The 15667-nt window shown below is 38.6% G+C and overlaps 3 protein-coding genes across 3 annotated transcripts; 2 read left to right on the top strand and 1 right to left on the bottom strand.

Annotated features, from left to right (window-relative positions):
• The first annotated feature begins 6199 nt into the window (after positions 1 to 6199).
• On the top strand, positions 6200 to 9763 carry LOC107830199 (uncharacterized). Its single transcript, XM_075222813.1, has one exon. The coding sequence runs from the start codon at positions 6446 to 6448 to the stop codon at positions 8039 to 8041; it is 1596 nt and encodes a 531-aa protein (XP_075078914.1). The 5' UTR covers positions 6200 to 6445; the 3' UTR covers positions 8042 to 9763.
• Positions 8318 to 9592, top strand: LOC142165088 (receptor-like protein 49). Its single transcript, XM_075223720.1, has one exon. The coding sequence runs from the start codon at positions 8318 to 8320 to the stop codon at positions 9590 to 9592; it is 1275 nt and encodes a 424-aa protein (XP_075079821.1).
• Positions 9621 to 12802, bottom strand: LOC142165087 (uncharacterized). Its single transcript, XM_075223719.1, has 2 exons — positions 11717 to 12802; positions 9621 to 9671 (listed from the first exon to the last, which is right to left on the bottom strand). The coding sequence occupies exons 1-2, from the start codon at positions 12800 to 12802 to the stop codon at positions 9621 to 9623; spliced, it is 1137 nt and encodes a 378-aa protein (XP_075079820.1).
• Between the last annotated feature and the right edge of the window lie 2865 nt (positions 12803 to 15667).

Raw genomic sequence — 15667 nt, 5'->3', positions numbered from 1 at the left:
GTTCATATTTTAAAAAACTAATCAGAGAGCTCGGGAGAAGGTGAATTTAGAGGGGATTTTCAGAGGATTGATTGGAGTAAGTGTTCTTCACTCAAATTTGGTTAAATCTCATGCTTATGTCTTAATTTTTATCATTTAATTTGGGAATTTAAGGTGAAAATTGGGGGAAAATGGAAGAAAATTTGGAGAGTTGAATTGGGGATTTGAGGGGCCATTTGAGGTCCGATTTTGATGTTCTTGGTATGTATAGACTCGTGAGAGGATGATGATTCTTGTGATGTGATTTTTATCAAATTCCGAGACGTGGACCTGGGGGCCGGGTTTGAGCAAATTCGGGATTTTTGGTCTAAATTGATAATTTTCGTATGGGTTTCATTCCTTTAGCGTATATTGATGATAATATACTGATTTTGCTTAGAGTCGGAGCATTTGGAGGCCGAATCGAGAGGCAAGGCATCGCGAGCTAGAGTTTTGGTTTGGTTTGAGGTAAGTAACGCTTCCAAACTTGGTTCTGAGGGTTCAAAACCCTGAACTATGTGTTCTATAATTACTATCGAGGTGACGCAAATGCCAAGTGACAAGCGAGTGGGCGTGCACCGTGAGAATTGCGGTCTGGATCATTCCACGGTACCACTTAGTAGCTCTTTCTTGTTGATGTTCGTGTTTCTATCATGTGATTAAGTAAATGTGTTGTAAAAACATGCTAGATATCCTGTTAGGGCTTCACGTCGATACTGTTGAGACCCGAGTGATCGTTTCTTGCTGTCATCTCATTGCATTCATTGATATTCTGTACTTAGTCTTGCTCATGCATATCATATCATGTCTCAGTTATTATTATTTGGCACATCATATCATTGTTTTGGGCTAGTTTCATGACATTATGAGCCCGTGTGTGTGAGACTGGAGAGTGATGACTAAGTGAGGCCGAGAGCCTGATTATGAGTGACAGTTACGGGTCGGGCTGCACGTTGCAACGGATTATTGATATATGCCTTCGTTGGCTTGTGATAGCGCTTGGGCTGTAGGAGCCCCTCTGGAGTCTGTAATACACCCCCAGTGAGCGCAGTTGATTATATTCAGGGATGGATCCTCCCTTGGTATGAAGATGGATCTTTTCCATGAGGCTGGTTGGCCTGTTCCTCGATACTGGAGATCGATGGTCTGTGATGTGTATATATTCCGGATGGATCTTCATTGGGCCTTGTGAGCCATATACAGTACCGAGTGGTTGTGAGGTTGTTATCACTGTTATTATCTGGAGATAGATCTTCTCCACAGGTTGGAATGGCCTTCCTCAGTACTGTGTGACTGTTGTCAAAGATGTATATATTTCGGGATGGATCTTCCCTGGGCCGTATGAGGCATATACAGTACTAAGTGGACGAGCATTTGAGATTGTGGGCACATGAGGCACTCAACATGGTGCATTGCATACAATATGTGCATTGACATGTAGATGTAGCAGAGTTATACTTCGTTACCTTGTTCTTACTTGCTCTGTTTTACTGTTCGAGCTGTTTATTTATCTGAAAGCATGCCTACATTTCTGTACATTATTTCTGTTACCTTTGATGAGGTTGAGTTCGTCACTACCTATCAGTCCAAAGGTTGGAATTGTCACTTACTGAGTTGGTGTGCTCACGTTACCCACTGCACCTCGTGTGCAGATTCAGGCACTTCGGATCCAGTGGCAGTGGTTGATCGAGGCTTCTTACGTAGAAGATTATTGAGGTATCTACACGACGTTCGCAGGACTTGGCTCTCCACCTTATTTTCCAGTTGTATTTCGGTTGTTCCCTTAGATATTATAATAGACTATGTATTTTCCTTAGATACTCATGCACTCAATGACACCCCAGTTTTGGGCTGGATTGTATCTGTTCTTGGAAATTTCTTATGTTTCAAATAATTCTTTAACTGCCAAAAGCTTCCGTAAATATTTTCAAACTTATTATTATCGTGTTTATTGTTGAGTTGAGGCTGACCTAGTTTATCGATAGGCGCCATCACGACGGGTAGGGTTTTAGGGTCGTGACACCAGGCTTCTAGCTCCGCCCCTGAATATAAACCTATAATTATTTCAAGGTACAATGAATTTAGTGCTAAAACCTTATAGGTCGAACCTATCAAGTTTAAATCATGAATTTGCCTCTCATGATAAGGGAATGAATGTGCCGTATCATTAATCACTTGTTCAAGATCACCTTATAGCCTAATAAAACTATAAGTTCTTCCTGGACTCTCAAGAAGATTGCACGGAAGACTAAGAACTCGTTTGGATTGACATATTCTAAGTGACTTTTAAGTATAAGCCATAAGATAGGAATTTTAACTTTTAGCTTTTGACTTATTTTTTTATTTTAGCTTAAAAATAAGTGTTTAAAACACTTTTTATTTTATCTAAACACAAAAAAATGACTTAAAAGTTATTTTCGCGGGCTCTAAGATTACATCAGGAAGGCTAAATGCTGAATAGTAGGGAACTGTTAGAGGAAGTGCACGGTTAGCAACTAATAACACATGTATTTACTTTTAAGCCACTTTTTAAAATATCTTAGTCTTTAGCTACTGCTTTAATAAATATTACCTGCCCGGACGAAAACACCCTTCTGCTCATAAAGTTCAGGACCAAGTGTCCTTAACTTTTGAACTTGTAACTCTAAGTTCAGGACTTCAGGACTACATGTCCTTAACTTTTGAACTTGGAGCTCGAAGTTCAGGACCACCTGTCCTTAATTTCTATACTTGTAACTCTAAGTTAAGGTTGTCCTTAACTTTTGAACTTGTAAGTCTAAGTTCAGAACCTATTGTCCTTAACTTTTGAGCTTGTTAGTCTAAGTTCAGGACCAAGTGTCCTTAACTTTTAAACATGTAACTGTAAGTTCAAGACCAAGTGTCCTTAACTTTTGAACTTGTTAGTCTAAGTTCAGGACCTATTATCTTTAACTTTTGAGCTTGTTAGTCTAAGTTCAGGACCTATTGTCTTCTTAGCCTAAGTTCAGGACTTATTGTCCTTAACTTTTGAGCTTGTTAGTCTAAGTTCAGGACTTCAGGACCTATTGTCCTTAACTTTTGAACTTGTAATTGTAAGTTCATAACCTATTGTCCTTAACTTTTAAGCTTGTTAGTCTAAGTTCAGGACCAAGTGTCCTTAACTTTTGAACTTGGAACTCGAAGTTCAGGACCAAGACTTAACTTTTGAACTTGTAACTGTACGTTATGGAAGGATCCATAACGTAGTAGAAAACCAAAAATACATCACATAAATCACAAATGGAAATACATCTACCACCATAATTGCATACGATTAAAGATCACGACTAGTTTAATTAGTAACAAAACTAGCACGTTAATCTTTGAACAATCATAGTGCTTGTTCAAGAATTTCTCAAATTAAGTTTTTATATATAACATAGAGTAACATTGTTAGCATGGCCTAGTACAAAAACAATGGCGGCGGAGTCCACGATAGTCGCCACCGGAAAATCCTTCTGTCTCACAGACGGCGGCACAATTCTTCTCCCTAACACATGAAAGAGATAGAAGAAAGGGTAACACAGTTTTTTTCATATTAATTTTAATAGACTAGTGACTACTATTGCTAAGCATTAAAAATGTTGGATAAAAAGTAAATACCACTTTAAAAAGTGGCTACCCCATACAATTTTTACGGAACTGTTCATGTCTAGTCAAAGTGACATTAGGGCATCTCCAACCCTCCCCCATTTCTCCATAATGGGGGTATTTTTTGCCATAATGCAGCTTCAATGCTCCCCCATTTTTGCCCCCAAAATGGGGGATGAATAGTGTTACTCCAAATATGGAGTGGCACTATATATCTCCTCCATTACTATTCATGTTTATTTTATTATTATTTTTATTATTTAACTCTTTTAATTTATCTCTTTATATATACCTAATTATGTTTATGTAATATCTTTATAATATTAATTTTACATCTTAACTTTGGCGTATAATTTTGGTAAATTAATTTTTGTGCATTTGTTATTTTTATGTAAAATTGTAAGTTAATTTTATTATAAGTTATAATTGTACAAAAAATATATAATCATCTCAAAAAATAAATAGTGCAAATATAAAATATTAGATGTTGCTAAAATTAAAAGGTGCGAATATAAAATATTAGATGTTGCTAAAATTAAAAGGCGCGAATATAAAACATTAGATATTGCTAGAATTGAAGAGTGAAAATTAAAAATACATTAAATGAAAATACATGAAAATTAAAAATACATAAAAATTGAAACTACGGTAAATAGCATAATAACTGAGTATGGAGGTATGTCGTTTCCAGAGACACCAAAATTATTATAGCTTCGTTAATATATATAATCTATAATATTTGCTTACAAATTATATTATTTAAAAATTTATGGTATAAAATAATTTTATATTAAATTATATGTGAAGAATATGTAAAAAAAATTAAAAAGGTAGATTTTCTTTAATAGAAATAAAAAATAAAATTTAAATAAAAAATAATAATATAATAATGAAAAGATGGAAGAACATAAAATAAAATATATTTTTTTTGGAGTAAAAAATAAAGTAATGGTCGGAGTAACTTTACGTTGAAGATGGCCTTGAGATTTCATAAATGCATCAAGGACCTACCAAAAGACTAAAGAGGGACACAAGGGAGACTTCCACAAGAATGCGTGGAAGTCTCGTAAGTAACATTAAAAATAACATTAAAATCTAGAATGCGTGGAGACGGACTAGAGACTACAAAGGAGAAAGAAAAGTATAAGCTAGAGAACATTGCTCCCCTTCCCCTCCTCTTCCCAAAAAAGAAGGGAACATAGGGAGGAAAAAAGAAGATTAACTTCACAGTTTGTTTTGGTTTCATCATTAATTTGTTTTAATAATTAATTTGCATTAATTATATTTTTATAATTATCAGCTATTACCCAATTTGACCTCATGCAGCTCACAGTTTGTTCTTCAAAAGACACCTCGTAAGTCATAAGGCAAGACTTTTCAAATTTTTATAAGTTTATTTAACTCTTCTCACAAAAATAAATTAAAATCTTCATATTCAATAAGCTTTTACTCTTGACTTTCCTCTATAACTGATACTAGCATGCATAAAAAGGACAAATCAACTTATCTTGGACTTGGAAAGAGAGTAGGGAGGAATCAACTTATCTTAGTCCAAATGGTGATGATATCTTTACATTTACCATGAAAGGTGAAGAAACCACTCGATATAAGTTGCTTATTCCTTTGGTTCCTTAGTAATTTACCAAGAGAATGAAAAAAGAGAAATAGCATTGGTAAATGAAAATGCATACATCTCATAATCCAATGGCAAAATAGCATAGAAACCCCTTAACATAAATTCAAACAAATGCAAGAAGTCATGGGGTGTGTTTGGTATAACGGAAAATGTTTTCCGTAAAAAATGTTTTTAAAGAAAATGTTTTCTTGGAAAACAAGTAGTAATCTTATTCATTTTTCGGTGTTTGGTACGCAAATTAAGGAAAATGACTTCTCAAGAGTATTCATAAATAATTTAGATACAATAAACATGACGCCATAAACTTTCAAACCAACAACCTTCTGAACCCACAAATTTCATAAACTTTCGAACCGCTAAACTTTTAAAACCGCGGAATTTCGAACCTGTAAACTTTATAATTTCTAAACCCGTAAACTTCCAAACACATAAACCTCCGAACTCATAATTTTGGAACTTGTAAAATTTTGAACCTTTAAACCGATAAATAAAAAAATTAAAACTGAAAAATATATTTAAAAAGTATTTTTTGGGTGGCAGGGGGACGCAGTAAAACAAAAAAAAATAGAAATTTAAATTACAAAAAAAAAAAAAAATTGCGGGAAGGGAGGAGGGGGGCATGAGGGAGGGATTTGGGGTAGGTGGTGCAGAAAAACAGAAATTTAAAATTGCAAAAAAAAAAATTAAGGTAAATTTTTTTTTTTTTTTGTGGGGGGGTGGGGGGTGGTAACGGAAAAACTGAAATTTAAAAAAAAAATCCTTCGGAGAGGGGGTGGGGTGGGTTGGTGAGGTGGGGAAGGTTGAGAAGGAGTTTTGAAAAATGTTTTCCCTTCTTTTGATAAGGAAAACATTTTCCTCCAATTGTAAAAAAATGAGTTCATAAGGAAAATGTTTTCCAAAATATTTAAGTCAACCAAACATGAGAAAATTAGAAATTCGTACCAAACACACCGTGGTTTGATCAACTTTTTCCACAGTTGATCAAAGTCTTCCACTGAATGAACCAAAAAGGCCAACATCAAACAAGTAGAAAGAATAATTTGCAATCTGTACGAACGCCATAATGCACACAAACGCGTAATTTCTTATTTTCCTTTTGACCATTTCTCTGCTTCTGTTCAATCATCTTCTCCTTTTTAATTTCATTCTCCTACACTTCAGTCATATACCTATACAAGTTGCATGAAAATGAGAACTCTACACTTTCTATGGTTTTTCTTGATACCCTTTTGGCAAATCTTATCAGGTAATGAGATTTTCTTGGTTTCCTCTCAATGTCTTGATGATCAAAAATCATTGTTGCTGCAGTTGAAGGGCAGCCTACAATATGACTCTAGTGGGTCAAATAAATTGGCATATTGGAACAAGAACACAAGTGACTGTTGCAAATGGGATGGGGTGACATGTGATAGCTCTGGTCATGTGATTAACTTGGAATTGGATAATGAGGCAATTTCTGGTGGAATTGAGAATTCAAGTGCTCTTTTCAGTCTTCAGTATCTTGAGAAGCTAAATTTGGCTTACAACAGGTTCAATGTTGGAATACCAGTTGGTATAGACAACTTAACGAACTTGAAGTACCTGAATTTATCGAATGCCGGTTTTGTTGGCCAAATTCCTATGATGTTATCAAGATTAACAAGGCTAGTTACTCTTGATCTCTCAACTCTTTTCCCTGGAATTCAACCTCTAAAACTAGAGAATCCCAATTTGAAACAATTCATTGAGAATTCAACAGAGCTTAGGGAGCTTTACCTTGATGGTGTTGATCTTTCAGCTCAGAAGAGTGAGTGGTGTCAATCTTTGTCTTCATATTTGCTGAACTTGACAGTCTTGAGCTTGCGTACTTGTCGAATTTCAGGCCCCATTGATGAATCACTTTCCAAGCTTCGATTTCTTTCTACCATCCATCTTGACCAGAATAATCTCTCTACCACATTTCCTGAATATTTTGCCAATTTCACAAACTTGTCTACATTGACCCTTGGTACTTGTAATCTGCAGGGAACATTTCCTGAGAAGATCTTTCAGGTACAAGATCTAGAGATTTTGGAGTTGTCAAATAATTTGTTGCTTAGTGGAAATATTCGAAAATTTCCTCGAAACGGATCTTTGAGGACGATATCACTAAGCTACACCAACGTTTCTAGTTCATTACCAGAATCCATTTCAAACCTTCATAACTTGTCCAGGTTAGAGCTCTCAAATTGCAGTTTCAGTGGATCAATACCTTCCACAATAGCAAACCTTACCAATCTTGTTTATTTAGATTTCTCCTCCAACAATTTCACTGGTTCTATCCCATATTTCCAACGGTCCAAGAAACTCTGCTACTTAGACCTTTCTCATAATGGTCTAACTGGTTTCGTGTCTTCAGCTCATTTTGAAGGACTCTCAGAGCTTGTCTACATAAATCTAGGGAACAACTTGCTCAACGGGATCCTTCCTGCATATATCTTTGAGCTCCCCACCTTGCAGCAGCTTTTTCTTAACGGCAATCAATTTGTTGGCCAAGTAAAAGAATTCCGCAATGCGTCCTCCTCTCTCCTGGATACTATTGATTTGAGCAACAACCATCTGAATGGATCAATTCCCAAGTCCATATTTGGAGCTGAGAGGCTTAAGGTCCTCTCACTTTCTTCCAACTTGTTTAGTGGAAGAATGTCACTTGACCTGATTGGGAGGCTCGGTAACCTTAGAAGACTTGAGCTTTCTTACAATAACTTGACCATTGATACTAGTAGCAGCAATTTGTCCTCGTTCACTTTTCCCGAGTAAAGCATATTGAATCTAGCTTCTTGTCGGTTGCAAAAGTTTCCTGATCTTAAAAATTTGCGAAGTTTGGGACAGTTAGACCTTTCAGACAACCAAATTCAGGGGCCAATACCAAATTGGATTTGGGAAATTGGTGATGGAGCACTGGCTTACCTGAATCTTTCCTGCAATCAACTGGAGTACTTGGAACAGCCTTACAATGTTTCTAGTTATCTTGTAGTCCTTGACTTGCACTCCAACCGGCTAAAGGGCGACCTACCAATTCCACCTTCCTTTGCTATGTATGTGGACTACTCGAGAAATAATTTCAGCAGCTCCATCCCACTCTATATTGGAAATTCACTTTCTCTTGATTTTTTCTCACTAGGAAATAATAGGCTCACTGGAATAATTCCTGAATCCATATGCAATGCCAGCTACCTTCAAGTTCTTGATTTCTCCAACAATGCCTTGAGTGGCACAATACCACCATGTCTACTGGAACATATTACAAATCTTGGAGTGCTGAATCTAGGGAACAATAAACTCCATGGTGTTATACCAGATGCATTTCCAACTGGTAGCTCTCTGCAAACTTTAGACCTGAGTGAGAATAAGTTACAAGGGAGGCTGCCAAAGTCTCTGGTCAATTGTGACTTGTTGGAGGTCCTGAATGTCGGAAATAACAGACTTGTTGATAGTTTCCCCTCCATATTGATGAACTCATCCAGTCTTAGAGTCCTAGTCTTGCGCTCCAATGGATTTTATGGAGATTTTCAGTGTGATGCAACCAGTAATAGCTGGCATAATCTCCAGATCATAGATATAGCTTCCAACAAATTCACTGGTGAATTGGGTGCAGAATGCTTATCTAATTGGAAAGGAATGATGGCTGCAGATGATTACATTGAGTCAGGACACAATCACATCCAGTATAGGTTCCTCCAACTAAGTAACTTATACTATCAGGACACAGTAACAATAACCAACAAAGGGATGGAGATGAAGCTTGTGAAAATTCTCAGAGTCTACACATCTATTGATTTCTCTTCGAATAGATTTCAAGGGGTGATCCCAGATATGGACGGGAACCTCAGCGCGCTTTATGTTCTCAACCTGTCACACAATTCCCTTGAGGGACCAATTCCAAAATCAATCGGGAAGCTACAAATGCTTGGATCACTAGACCTGTCATCAAACCAGATATCTGGAGAAATCCCTGTAGAGCTTGAAAATCTCACGTTCCTATCAGTTCTGAACTTGTCATTCAACAAATTGTTTGGAAGAATCCCCTCGGGTAATCAATTTCAAACATTCTCAGCAATTTCCTTTAAAGGAAACAGAGGCCTATGCGGATTCCCTCTCAACAACAGTTGCGAAAGCAATGGTCCAGATTTGACACCACCACCAACTTCTCAAGATGACTCAGATTTTGACTGGAAGTTCATTTTTGCAGCTGTTGGATACTTAGTAGGGGCAGCAAATACTATTGCACTTCTGTGGTTTTACGAGCCGGTGAAGATATGGTTTGACATACGTATGGAGAAATGCTTGCTTTGGTTTTCAACAATGTAATCCTTAAACCAATAAATGAGGAGTTTATTTAACTGTGTTGCTGCTTAAGCCTTGCTTTGATTGCTTTGTTGTAAATAAACTGCAGAATAAGCAAAGGCAAGATCTAGAGAAAGTCAATTGAACTCCTAAACGTGTTTATAATTTCCCTTGATAAATATATACAATTTCTAGCGCAGCAGTTTCTAATGTTTGATAACTTCAAGGGAAATAATTTTATTCTACACTACTTGCTTCCACTGAAATCTAGTACTATATAGTCTCTTAGCTTCTGTATTAATGGCTAAGTTTAGGAATAAATTCTCAGATAGAAGCGTCTGGGGAGAATGGAGTGTACGTAGACCTTACACCTACCTCGAAAAGAGTAGAGAGGCTGTTTCCGGGAGACTCTCGGCTCAACAGGAGAGACAATAATATCAGAAAAGAAACAAAAGAAAAGGCACGTAACAACAAAAGATGCCAGAAAGAAAATAACAGCAACGAATAAGTGAAAGGACAATAACACAAAACTATGCAAAACAACAATGTGAACACAACATAGACCGCTAACAAACCTAAACAAAACTCTATCAGACTACCTGGTACAAAGAGGGAAAAACTCTCGACTACCCCCTAACCTACCACCCTAATGCTCGACCTCCATATGTTCTTATCAAGAGCCATGTCCTCGAAAATCTGAAGCTGCGTCATGTCCTGTCTGATCACCTCGCCCCAATACTTCTTAGGCCGCTCTCTGCCACTTCTCGTACCTGCCAAAGTCAACCGCTCACACCTCCTAACCGGTGCATCTAGGCTTCTTCTCCGCACGTGTCCGAACCATCTAAGTCGCGCTTCCCGCAAGTTGTCATCCACGGGAGTCACGCCCACCCTCTTCCGAATATCTTCATTCCTAATCTTATCCAGCCTAGTGTGCCCACACATCCATCTTAACATCCTCATTTCTGCTACTTTCATCTTTTGGATATGTGAATTCTTGACTGGCCAACACTCAGCTCCATACAACATGGCTGGTCTAATCACCGCTCTATAGAACATACCTTTGAGTTTCGGTGGCACATTCTTATCATACAGGACTCCAGACGCTAACCTCCATTTCATCTACCCCACCCCAATACGGTGCGTAATATCCCCGTCGATCTCCCCATCTCCCTGGATAATTGACCCTAGGTACTTAAAACTTTCTCTCTTGAGGATGACCTGTGAGTCAAGCCTGACTTCCACATCCGCTTCCCCCATCACGTCGTTGAACTTACATTCTACATATTTCGTCTTAGTCCTACTCAACTTGAAACCTTTAGACTCCACGGCCTGCCTCCATACCTCCAGTCTCTCATTAACGGCGCCTCGCGTATCATCAATCAGAACTATACCATCAGCGAACAACATACACCATGGCACCTCTCCTTGGATATGGTTTGTCAGTGCATACATCGCCAGAGCAAATAAGAACGGCTGAGCGCAAATCTTAGGTGTAACCCCATAACCACCGGAAAAGGTTCTGAGTCACCTCCCACAGTCCTAACTCGAGTCATAGCTCCATCATACATATCCTTTATCGCCCTAATGTAATCCATCGGCTCACCTTTCACCTCCAGACACCTCCAAAGGACGTCTCTAGTGACCTTGTCATACGCCTTCTCTAGGTCAATAAACACCATATGCAAATCCCTCTTCCTATCCCTGTATAGTTCCACTAACCTCCTGATAAGGTGGATAGCTTCCATAGTATAACGACCCGGCATGAACCCGAACTGATTTTCCGATATAGACATTACCCTCTTTATCCTCCCTTTTACCACCATCTCCCAAACTTTCATGGTATGACTTAGTAACTTGATACCCCTATAGTTGTTAGAATTCTGGATATCTCCTTTGTTCTTGTACACCGGAACCATTGTACTCTACCACCACTCATCAGTCATCCTCTTTATCCTGAAGATAACATTAAACAACCTAGTCAGCCACTCCAAGCCTGCTCTACCAGCATATCTCCAAAACTCTACTGGAATCTTGTCTGGTCCGGTCTCTTTGCCCCGACTCATCTTACCCATCGCACCCACGACCTCTTCAACCTTAATGCGCCTACAATACCTAAAGACTCGGTGACTCTTGGAGTGCCCCAATTACCCCCAACACGATGTTTCCATCCCCCTCTTCATTCAAAAGATTATGAAAGTACGACTGCCATCTTTGCCTAATCTGGGCATCTTCCATCAATACTCGAACGTCCTCGTCTTTGATACACCTCACTTGATCCAGGCCGCGAGCCTTCTTCTCTGTCGCTTTGGCCAACCGAAATAACTTCTTGTCCCCACCTTTGCCCCCAAGTTCCTCATAAAGCCGACCAAAAATAGCAGTCTTAGCCTCTGTGACCGCTAATTTTCCCTCCTTCCTAGCCTCCTTATATCTTTCTCTGTTCACTCTCCTCTGATCCTCGTTGGTGCTCTCTGCTAACTTAATGTAAGCTACTTTCTTGGCTTCCACTTTACCTTGGACCACGTCATTCCACCACCAGTAGCCTCGGTGTGTGCCAGAGTAACCTTTCGAAACTCCCAACACCTCTCTTGTTGCCTCCCTTATACAGTCCGTTGTCGCCGTCCACATAGCGCTAGCGTCCCCACCACTCTTCCAGGCACCCATATTCGTCAGCTGCCCCTCCAACTTCTGCGCATTATCCTTAGACAAAGCTCCCCACCTGATCCTCGACTGATCCCGTACAAACCTCTTCTTCCTCTTCATCAAGATACCAACGTCCATTACCAGGAGCCTATGTTGAGTTGCGAGGTTCTCACTCGGGATCACCTTGAAATCCTCGAACAACCCCCTATCACACCTCCTGAGGAGGATATAGTCAAACTGAGTCTTAACCACCATACTCCGGAAAGTAACCAAATGTTCCTCCCTCTTCGGAAACATAGAGTTCACGATCACCAACTCAAAAGCTCTAGCGAAATCTAACAGTGAGGTACCACCCCCGTTCTTATCACCAAAGCCGAAGCCACCGTGCACCTCACCATAGCCACCAACAGATGACCCAATATGACCATTGAAATCCCCTCCTATGAATAGCTTCTCCGTAGGCGGAATACCTCGCACCATCTCATCCAGCGCCTCCCACAAGCACCTTTTAACCTCCTCGTCCAATCCCGTTTGCGACGCGTAAGCGCTAATGACATTCAGAGTGCTCCCTCCAACTACTACCTTAATCGTCATCAATCTGTCATTCACCCATCTAACCTCTACCACCGACTCTCTAAGCTCCCTATCCACCAAAATGCCCACTCCGTCCTTGCCCTTCACAACTCCGGAGAACCACAATTTATACCCATCTACATTCCTCGCCTTCGATCTTACCCACCTAGTCTCCTGCACACACGCTATATTGACCTCCTCTTCTGGAGAATCTTCGCTAGCTCTATAAACTTACCCGTCAACGTCCCTATATTCCACGATCCAATTCTCAACCTACAGGCTACCTTGTTCCCTTTACCCCCTTTGGGCCCCGTCCCGTCCCGCACCCTCTTACTCTTGCCCTACGCCCCTCCCCACCGCCCTCCCTTCCCGAGGACATGACCCTACTCTGCCATTACAAACCATAGCCGCTATACCTATAGAAGTCTAAAAATAAAAAGGAGAAAAAAAACGCCACACAGAACAACAAAGGGTGCAAATAGTAACTACAAGCCCACTAGATTGACTAGACTAGTACGAAATACTACGGCAACAAAGTAATTAACACATGAGACAGAGAAACAGGAGCCGGGAGGTACCAATTCCCGCGAATAGAACCTGGAACTCTCGACTTGGTATACTCCCAATGTTGTGGAACCCGGCGTATAGCTGCTACTCTACTGCTTGTGCGCGTGCACCTCCCAAAAGTGATACCTGCAAAACACACAAACACGGAACCAAGAGAATAGGGGGAGAAAAAAAACTAGAAATGAAAACCAATATCTTCTTCAAATTACCCTTAAAAGCTAAAAATCCCTTTTATATCTTTCTGAGATCACTTTTAAAAGAAGAGAAAAAACACCCGAAAATGAAAACCAGTATATTTTTTGAAAAATAATCCTTAAAAGCAGAGAAAAATACCAAGAAGGAAATCAATATATAGTCTCTTAGCTTTTGTATTAATGGCTAAGTTTAGGAATAAATTCTCAGATAGAAGCACGGGAAAGTCTCCATCATCGTATGAGCACACCTTACCAATAAAGTATGCAATCAGTATTATCACTCTAAGATAAAACAATAATTTCAATCCCCAAAGTGTCATTGATCACACCCTTCACAATATTTTAGGAGACAATTCAGTGGAAAAGACAACAATTTGATTTATAAAGTCCAAACTATGTGAAAAAAAGACCATAGAAAGACTGTTGAATCTACCAAAAGACTAAAGAGGAGGGAGACTTGCACAAGCGTGACATCAGACAATAGAAAAATAAAAGCAAAATCAACCACCATCCTAAGCAGTAAAAAGGAAAACACTAGGAAAATATTTTTCTTCATTTTGACTCCAGGATGAATTTGCAGTTGTTTAGATCTTTATAATTGTGGTGTTTGAGTTCTTACAATCTGCTGCTGTCAAGAAAAAATATTTCATTGTGATGAGCACGCGAGGTCATAATGGCGGCATTATTGATGATGTTATGGGGTATTTCAGGGTCTTCCTTTGATGTTGCTTATGTGTTGGAACAGGGTTGATATTTTAAATATATCCTTATTTTTCTTAAATGATTTCACCTTGTGTTTTTATGAGTTGGTGGTGGATTTGCCATGTGATGTTTGGCTAAAAATCTGTATTTTTGCATGTAATTTATCTTGCATTATGCCTTGATCTTATTAATTTTTGTATCAATATTTGTGACTCGAGCTTAATAATGGTATTTTTATGTGTAGGAGTCAATTGAAGTGATTTGGGGAGTTTGCATGCAAATTGGCGTCAAAAAGGGAAGAATTTGGAGGAAGTATAAGTTTGGTGCCCAGGTTGGCGCTAGGCACCAACCAAAACGCCGTTGAGAGCATGCTAAAATCTATCCAGTAGGGCTGGGCATATATCGGGTATAACCGATAAACCGAACCGATAAAATGCTATTGGGTTATCGGTTTCGGGTTATTGGGTAAATAGTTCGATAAAGGTTTAATATTATTTGACTAATGGGTTATCGGTTCGAGGCTCGGTTTGCCCGATTTTATTAACGGTTTAACAGATAGCCTAATAAGCTTTATCAAAATTATAATTTTACCCACTAAGTATATAAAACCACCTTATGACTTCATTCTCTCAATTCTCTCGGTAGTTACTCTTCATCTTCTGACCTTAATCCTTAGAGTAAGTTTTAAATTTTTCTGAATTTCTCATTTTAATTTTAAACTTTAGAGAATTAATTGTTCAGATTTTTAGTTTTTCTATTTGTTTCTTTTGTTGCACTGATTCTTTAGTATTTACAAGATTAGGATTTTATTATTTTCCTATGAATTATGCCCGCCCGTCGTGAGATAGTTAGTAAGATTAGATTGTTGAATGTCTTATCTCTTACTCCTATTAACTTATAACTTTGAAAATTGAGATCATTTATTGGAATTTTCAAATGCAAAGAAATTTTTATTTTCTAAGTTGAAATTTAATCCCTCTTCTCTTAAGAGCAAAAATTCAATTCCTTTCTCTTAATAGTATGGTCACGATTTCTATAATAAATTTTTGGATAGTTTTTATTCTTATCGGGTAAACCGATAAGAATTGATAACCGACTAACCGATACCCAATACCTGATACCCGATAACCGATATCTTATCGGTTTAGTATATTTATAAACTGATAATCGATATGAAGAACCGATAATATTCACAACCGAATCGAACCGAACCGAACAATGACCACCCCTATTGTCCAGGTTTGTGCTAGGCACCAACCAAAATGTCAAAGATAGAAGACCAAAAAGTTTGTTGTCCTGGTTGACGTCAGGCGCCAAGCGAGACGCCAAAAAGCGGATTTTGTTCTAATTCGACTTGGACTTGGGTATTTCAACCCTAAACGTCCCCAACATGTATAAAAAGGATTATAAATCTATTTTTGAG

This window comes from Nicotiana tabacum, chromosome 10 (assembly GCF_000715075.1).
Source record: "Nicotiana tabacum cultivar K326 chromosome 10, ASM71507v2, whole genome shotgun sequence".
Classification (NCBI taxonomy): domain Eukaryota; kingdom Viridiplantae; phylum Streptophyta; class Magnoliopsida; order Solanales; family Solanaceae; genus Nicotiana; species Nicotiana tabacum.
The sequence above is the reverse complement of the archived record's forward strand: the minus strand, read 5'-3'. Positions and strand labels throughout refer to the sequence as shown.

Bases quoted from the DNA above. Each gene is read 5' to 3' on its own strand.
- LOC107830199 (XM_075222813.1), top strand. From the start codon at position 6,446: ATGAAAATGAGAACTCTACACTTTCTATGGTTTTTCTTGATACCCTTT.
- LOC142165088 (XM_075223720.1), top strand. From the start codon at position 8,318: ATGTATGTGGACTACTCGAGAAATAATTTCAGCAGCTCCATCCCACTC.
- LOC142165087 (XM_075223719.1), bottom strand. From the start codon at position 12,802: ATGACGATTAAGGTAGTAGTTGGAGGGAGCACTCTGAATGTCATTAGC. The intron at 9,672-11,716 runs GTAATTGGGGCA...CTTATTCTGCAG, and splicing joins ATGGAAACATCGTGTTGGGG to TTTATTTACAACAAAGCAAT.